This window comes from Ctenopharyngodon idella, chromosome 21 (genome assembly GCF_019924925.1).
Source record: "Ctenopharyngodon idella isolate HZGC_01 chromosome 21, HZGC01, whole genome shotgun sequence".
NCBI lineage: Eukaryota > Metazoa > Chordata > Actinopteri > Cypriniformes > Xenocyprididae > Ctenopharyngodon > Ctenopharyngodon idella.
The window spans coordinates 24,731,551-24,739,316 of record NC_067240.1 but is presented as its reverse complement, the minus strand read 5'-3'; the positions used below and the strand labels follow the sequence as shown (position 1 = coordinate 24,739,316).

At 38.3% G+C, this 7,766-nt stretch overlaps 1 protein-coding gene across 2 annotated transcripts; it reads right to left on the bottom strand.

Moving 5' to 3' along the window:
- Positions 1-1,107: 1,107 nt before the first annotated feature.
- On the bottom strand, positions 1,108-7,211 carry LOC127504272 (transcription factor egl-13-like). Of its 2 annotated transcripts, none has more exons than XM_051878828.1 (5): positions 6,410-7,211; positions 5,971-6,207; positions 3,923-4,093; positions 2,536-2,656; positions 1,108-1,410 (listed from the first exon to the last, which is right to left on the bottom strand). In XM_051878828.1, exons 1-5 carry the CDS (start codon positions 7,194-7,196, stop codon positions 1,356-1,358), a joined length of 1,371 nt encoding a protein of 456 aa, XP_051734788.1. In that variant the 5' UTR covers positions 7,197-7,211; the 3' UTR covers positions 1,108-1,355. The 2 variants fall into 2 exon arrangements, with proteins under 2 accessions (XP_051734788.1, XP_051734789.1); XM_051878829.1 differs by having other exon boundaries at positions 6,458-7,211.
- Positions 7,212-7,766: the final 555 nt, after the last annotated feature.

Genomic DNA, 7,766 nt, shown 5'->3' with positions numbered 1-7,766 from the left:
GAGAATTTTTTTTTATAATTTTTACACAATAAATATTAAAATGGTTTAAGTTTTGTTTAGATCATCATAGTTCTACACATGAAGCAATAATTCATTTTATAATGGACTTTTTATATTATTAAAAGTCTGGGTCTGGTAGGGTAAAACAATTAAATCTGTGATACACCACTTGAGTGGCATTTACAAATTATTGGCAATCATGTGATAAAGAACCTGTCATGGAAATTACAATACAATTCCAAAAAATCATGACAAATTCTAAATCTGAGATCGGTTTCATAACAGATACTGCATGTGTTCAGTTTCTTTCCGTTTTGTTCATGAACATGTAGACGTTTTTAAAGCTCACTCTTTTGGGTAGCACTGCGGTCAGTCACATGGAGGTTTGCAGAGAAGATACAGTGAGGAGCAGAGAGATAATTGTTAGATCAAGAAATATCACCAAATGTTTAACGTAAATCATTTATTTTAAGCATATGGTGATATTCCTTGATCTAAAACTACATAAATAAAAATCACAACTCAAACGCTTGATTCAAATATCTCTGTCAGCAGCTTTTCAAAAAAATAAATAAATGTGGTATCCATCAAAAAATACAGAGCACACACAAATACTGCATGAAATACTTTATTTGGTATAGTACTCAATACTGAATGAAGCATGTTGGGAATTTTTCTCTAAATTCCTTTCAGTGCATTCTGGGATTGTCTTAAAAGCACAATTGACTTAATGTCACCTTCAATTTTAGCCAAAATGTGGCAGCATAATTTTACTACCTGCTGACAACCTTCACTTCAGAGGGGGAAAACTATAAAAAGTCTTTCTATATGCAAAAAAAGGGGGGACAACAACAACTATTTAATTCATTTTTTCACACATCACATCTTCTATATTCATCACAAGCAGTCACATTTAGCAAGACTTGTAGCAATAAATATATTTATAATGTCTGGTAGTAGGGTAAAACAATTAAATCTGCAATACAACACTTAAGTGGCGTTTATAGATGATTGGCAATCACAATTCAGAGCCTGATCAATTTCATAACAGATACTGCATGTTGCTCATTCCCTTCCAATGTTCATGAACATGCAGACACTCCTGAATGCAGGAAATTCAAAACATTTTATTTTATTTTAATAGAACCTTAAAAAAAAAAAAAACAACAACAACAACAAAAAAACAATCAATTACTAATACAGTACACATATGTCAATGGTAACACACTCTCTAGTGCAGTCCAGTGAAGAGAACAAACTGGAACCCAGAAGTTTAGAATGAATGAAAAGACTTCCCTTTTAATTATCGTCTATTTTTCAAGATTCAAGACAGACAGCGCCTCATGCCTCTAGTCTTAGTGGCTTATGAAGTCAGTGAGATGGCTAGAATAGCTTGAATATGGGATGGGTCTGTGAGGGAAATAAAATTTTGGTTTCAGCATATGAAAAGTAGCATTACAAATCTTTTCAATTATAAAATGTTAAAGGTGCAATATGTAAAATTTTCCGCTAGAGGCCTATTCAAAACAAAGGCGTAGCTTGATGACGCCAAGTTTGAGCACGGAATCTTGGAACATGTGGTCTTCACCTCACAGCCGGTGGAAAATAATCGGGATAGGGCTCGGGCAGAAATCATGTTCATGGATGCGATTATTAACGTTACTGTAGTATGAAGCAGAGCAGGACCGAGTGTTGTGGGAGCTGACTGAATGAGGCCACTAGAACGATTGCGCAACACACGCCGCGAGCAGCGGAACTTTTATTATGCCACAGTCGCCGGCGCTGCTTCCGCTTTTGATAGATTAGATACATTTGAGTGTGTTGAAAATGATGTTATAACGTTACTCTGTGCGTTCGCTCGGTGGCTGATGTGAGACACTTGTTGCACACTGGAGTAAGCTAGATCGATTTTAGAATAGCCTATCACATTAAATGCTGGATGGCTTGTGTTAATAAATGGCATGGAATTAATTTTAAAACGTATTGTATGATGGAGAAAATGCTGTATTACTGTTACTAAAAATAAAGCTGCATCTGATTATGCTATGTTAAAATAGTTTTTTCTCTGAGGCATGGTAAAGCATGGTACTCGCAAAAAATCAAGAAAATTAGATTTAAACAATAAGACTAAACGTGTTGAGCTATATAACAATACTTCGTTTTCTGTCTATAAATATATCAAAACAGTTGTTCCCTTGTCTATTAAAACATGTAAATATTAAAGCGTCTTTGGTGTTTCCATGGTTTCTACAAAATAAAACCGGAAACCGAGGGTAACGCGGGTATGACGCAATTGACAGGCGACTTCTCACACGTCCTGGAGCCTTGGTTAAAATTGCAATTTTCTCAAGATTTACAAATAGTTGGAAACATCTGGGATATTGTAAGTACTCAAGTGAACAAAATATATAACACTGGCCTTGTGGTTTTTGTTTTTTTTTACTACAAAATTCTTACATATTGCACCTTTAATTTGAGAATTTATATTGACACACAAAACAAAATACAATATATGAAGGGGTTTTTAAAGCTCACTCTGGGTAGAACTGCGGTCCAGTCATGTGGAGATTTGCAGAGAAGATGCAGTGAGGAGCGCAGTGAAGACACCTTGGTAAGGTAACACGTTGTTGCATCTCCATAGTTTGGTTCATGTTGGCTGACAAAAGTATTGTGAAATGTTTAGGGCGATAAGTAACTTGGCTTCATATCATGTTTAACCACCCAATCCAGAGTATTAAAGGTGCAGTATGAGGTTTCTCAAAATCGTTGTTGAACACTGTTGATATTTGAAATCAATCCAAACAAACAAACCCCTCCCTTCATTGCTCCGCCCCAAAACACGCAATGCAAGAGTGTCTCTTTTTATCATTGCAGAAGTAAAGCAAAATAATGCTTTGCGAAAAATAAAGCAAAGATGACAAAGAAAGCACAAAAAATGAACATACAGTACACAAGTATACAATATCGGCGTCCGTTTTCAGGCCTTCCCGCTTAGGTTTCTCCAGGGCTGGAAAGCTTTTCTAGTATTAATGTAGGTCCTAAAGCTCTTGCCTGATTATAACCCTTCTTTTTCCTGTGATATTCCTCTTGAGCTTTTCTCTCCTCTCTCTTTCTACAGTTTTTCTTCCAATCTCCCTCTTGCTCACTCTCTCCTCCCCCATCATGAGTGGACACGCCCCCTACTGCTGATTGGCTGCAAGTTTGTTGTGGTGCTCGGTCCGATCCACTTTCAACAGCGTTTTCAAGAAATTGCATACTGCACCTTTAACTGAATTAAATGAAGGGCTTTTCACACTGCGCTTAACCGTGGGTTATCGTCGTTCTAAACACTGCTTTTAACCCTGGGTAAAGGAATGTTTCACACTTGTAATTCAGAAGTGGGGTTAGAACCGCTTTTTACCCAGGGTTATGAAACCCTGCTCCGGAGCAGAGTTAGCACCGCTTTTGCAGCGTTAACCCTGCATTACGGTGCCAAACTTGTACAGTGTAAAACGATGCAGTGCTCAGCAACAGACAACCAATCGCGTGCCTCATATTTGTCTGCTTTGGACGGTCATGGAAACACTGCGCATCGTATATAAACTGTAAATTCAGCATTTGAGAGGAAAAATGTCAAATGCTGACAGAAAATGCGACAATTTGAGTGAAGAAGAGGCCATTTCATTCTTACCCTTATAGTCCAAAATGTCCATTCAGTATAAATTGTTAAAAGCCCTGTGTATGCGTATAAACCCGAGGTATACTTTGGGCTTAAATGCCTCACTGTAACCTTGCATTTTGATTTTGTTTAAAGAAAAGGCAAGACAAGTCACAATTATATTTTGTGGTAATCAATGTTAGGCCATAAATGTGGTCAAATGAGCTTAACTTGTACTGAACCTGGAATATTCAAAGACAAGGACACAAAGATAAGCAGCAGAACCTGGAGAAATTAGACCGCTCTGCCCTGTGATGTCTCCGACTGATGTCAGGGGCTCTGGGTAAGTGTTAGATCTCTGTGCCCATGTTGGACTGGAGAGTGAGGCCTTTTGATTCGCAGGGACGGCCGGTGGCCCTCTGGTTGCAGAACGTTTCTTTGGTCGATAGACCCAATCTGTGTTGATGCAGAAAAATGAGGAAAGAAATCTGAAGCAGTTTTAAAAGAAATTCTATGTATGCCCTTTAAAGTCCTATTATGCTTTTTTTGGATTTTACCTTTCATGTAAATATAGCTGTTTATGAATGTAAAAGGTCTGCAAAGTTTTAAAGATCAAAGTACACGATAAATTAATTTAAGTTTTATTTAGAGAGACTGAATCCTTTATCACAGTGGTTTTCAGTCCCAGTCCTGGTAGTCTCGCGTAGCCAGACCCTCAGACTGACGGCAGAAGGTCTGGACTCCATCGCAGCTTCCATTGTCCAATGATTGCTAAAAGGAGGTCTGACAGATACAGTATGTAAAGCAACCAATCATAGTTCGTTTTGTCACTTGATGGTGGATCTGGTGAAGAAGCTGTCAGCGATCAAAATATTGATTTTGAAGATGTTGAAAATGATAGTTTTGAGAATATGTTTGAGATCACGAATATGAGCCAGATGCTGAATGCACTGGGAAATGAGCTTTGACGAGGATAGTGATGATGGTATAAAACATCTGCTCAAACCCATGCATTTAAGTGTTAAAAACAAGTTTACTGCAATAATGGCACTGCAAACTTCACATACTTTTGATCCTAAAAAGGCTCATTGTCACAGCTGTAAACACGATGACTTTCTTTTTCCATGAGGGGGTTTGGCCTTACAACAGCTTTGTTTTTAAGTGGACCATTAATGAACGTGACACACACATCTCCTGGAAATCCTGTAGAATTCATCCAGTCAGATGACGACTTCGAAGCTCCCAAAGTGTTTCACATTTTGTGTGCCATATGCATCAGACGTTCAGCCAACACTCCGTGAGGCTGAGACTATGGTCGTGGGGACCCCACACGCTGCACGTTTTGTACGTCTCTCTCATCTGACACACTTCAATTCAGTTTATGGAACTCTCGAGCTGATGATCTGAATCAGGTGTGTTAAAGGATTAGTTCACTTTCAAATGAAAATTACCCTAAGCTTTACTCACCCTCAAGCCATCCTAGATGTATGTGACGTTCTTCTTTCTGATGAACACAAACGGATATTTATTAATAAATATCCTGATGCATCCGAGCTTTATAATGGCAGTGAGTAGGATCAACGAGTATAAGCTGAAGAAAGTGCTTCCATCCACATCCATCCATCATAACCATACTCCACACGGCTCCGCAGGGTTAATAAAGGCCTTCTGAAGTAGAGCGTTATGAAGTAAAATATCTAGCTTCCGCCAGACCGCCTTCCGTATTCAAATTACGAAAAAAAAAAAAACAGAACTGGCGTCGTGTCAGTTAAGCTTTTTCCGTAAGTTGAATAGGGGAGGTGTAGGACGTAGCATAGGTGTTTTGATCTGTGAGAGTTTTACATTTTCTTTGTAAGTAGAATACGGAAGGCGATCTGGCAGAAGCTAGATATTTTACTTCATAACCTGTTAAATATATTTTAGATTTTTTTTATATACTAGTTTTTTTTTTTTTTTTTTTTTTTTACACAAACACATTGCTCCACTTCAGAAGGCCTTTATTAAGCCCACAGAGTCGTGTGGAGTACGGTTATGATGGATGGATGTGGATGGAAGCACTTTCTTCAGCTCGTTGATCCCGATCACTGCCATTATAAAGCTCGGATGCGTCAGGATATTTATTAATATAACTCCGACTGTGTTCATCAGAAAGAAGAAAGTCATATACACCTAAGATGTGATGCTTCAATTTATATTATGAGAAAATTTGTGGGGGGTTTTTAACCTGGGATGCATTTAAATCTATTGTAGGAGACCTCCAAAACAAAATTAGGAAGCTTAATATAGCATAATAGGGACACTTTAATGTCTTCGAATCTTTCCCTATATCTTACCTGGGTACTTCCGACTGTGTTCTGCCTTGATTCTATGTGCTTCCGCGTAGTATGGCTCCTTCTGCTCTTCAGACAGTTTGCTCCATTCTAACCCCAGCTGGACACTGATGTCGCAGTGGTTGGCATTAGGGTTGGCCTTAGACAAGTTGGGTCGGTGAATCTTTGACCATAATATGAAGGCATTCATGGGCCTTTTGATAGACACTTTTTTGTTCTGAGATCTTGCCGCCTTACTTTCTGCTCACAAAACAATTCAAACAATTCAACAATTCAGTCACTGACTGAACCAATGATTTTCCTTTTTGCTCTAAAACTAAAAACACTGATCTTGATCGCATGGACCATCAAAAAGGTATAGTAATTAAATGTACCGTTTACAGTTTTATACTTTAAAATTAATGCTTCAAATACTTTAAAATGTAAAGGAAGAGAAAGCTGCCTTTTAAAGTTCTGGTCCAGAGGACATATCTCTCCGGCGTCCACCTACCTGCTCCTGAAGGAGTCTGAGGGAAGTTCAGCCCTAGTGAATTGACTTGCTCAGAAGCCTCGCTGATTGGCTTACGATTCATTACAGGCGCCTCGCTGATTGGCTGATTGTATAGCATTGGAAAAGGCGCCATGATAATTGCCTGATGGTTTACTATTGGACAATGCGCACGGCTGATTTGCTGATTGTTTACCATCTGAAAAGGTGCCATGCCGACTATCTGATGGGCTTCTGTAGGAAAATGCGCCTGGCTGATTGGCTGATGGTATGTTTTTGGGAAAGGCGCCTCACTTGACAAATTGCAGTTAAATGACTTCATTTCGTTATATGAGAAAACCTGAGAAATCTTTAACGAGGAAAGTTCGTGATCTCTCATCTCCAGTGAATCTTGAACCGAGGGATGAAGTGGAAATATAATCCTGTCAGCGTAGTCCTGTTTAATCCCAACGTCTCTTCTCAGTGACCTGTCTTCAAACTGTGGTTGATCTTGTCTGCGAGTCGTCAAGCTGTTAACTTGAGTTGGGTCACCGACTCGTTGAGCTTTGACAGCACAGACAGTGTCAGGACTATCAGGTTTAAAAACGCCATTTTCTGTTTCGGCACGTTTGGGTACCGCTTCAGCAGTTGTTAAACTTTCTTCAGCTTTTCTGAACTTCAGCCTGGCTCTCATATTGGGATGCCTATAGTTTGTCAGCCCGTCGTAACAGTAACGGTCGCAGAATGTTACACACTCCTGCATCCTTTAAAAAAACAAAAACAAACAGCCATCAAAAAGCACGAGACACTATTATGACCACACAAATACAGAAAAGAACACATTTTCTCTAAACGTTAGAAAATCGTGAATTAGTAAATTCCCATTCGATATTTATTCCAAATGTTATCAATATATTGTCGTGTCAAATTAACCCAAAATTGTAAAAATAAAACAACAAAAATAATAATAATTATTATTACTGCAATAGTAAATATATAATAATTATAATATTACTAAAACAGTTTTTAGGGTAAAGTCAGCTGAGCAGTAAATGCAGTAAATCAGTTATATTATTTAGGCTACATAAAATGCGTATAAATAGCAGTTGTTATTCCCAATAATAAGTCATAACAAGGTGATATTTAAAGATCAAAAAGCTCTGTAGTTTTAATTGTGGGGGCAAAACTTGGGCCTATAATGCAGTGCAATAAAATGATGATTGAGAGATGTACAACTGAAACGATCCTCGAAAACAAGCATAAATTTTCTAAAAATGATGTATGGATAATCTAGTAAACCCAAGTTGCTTCAGTTCAGTACCCTGATCTCGGC

Excerpts from the sequence above, each read along its gene's own strand:
- LOC127504272 (XM_051878828.1), bottom strand. The coding sequence starts at position 7,196 with ATGCAGGAGTGTGTAACATTCTGCGACCGTTACTGTTACGACGGGCTG. Across the intron at positions 4,094-5,970 it reads ACACAGTCGGAAGTACCCAG|ATTGGGTCTATCGACCAAAG; the intron begins GTAAGATATAGG and ends GCATCAACACAG. Across the intron at positions 1,411-2,535 it reads GGACCGCAGTTCTACCCAGA|ACCCATCCCATATTCAAGCT; the intron begins GTGAGCTTTAAA and ends TTTCCCTCACAG.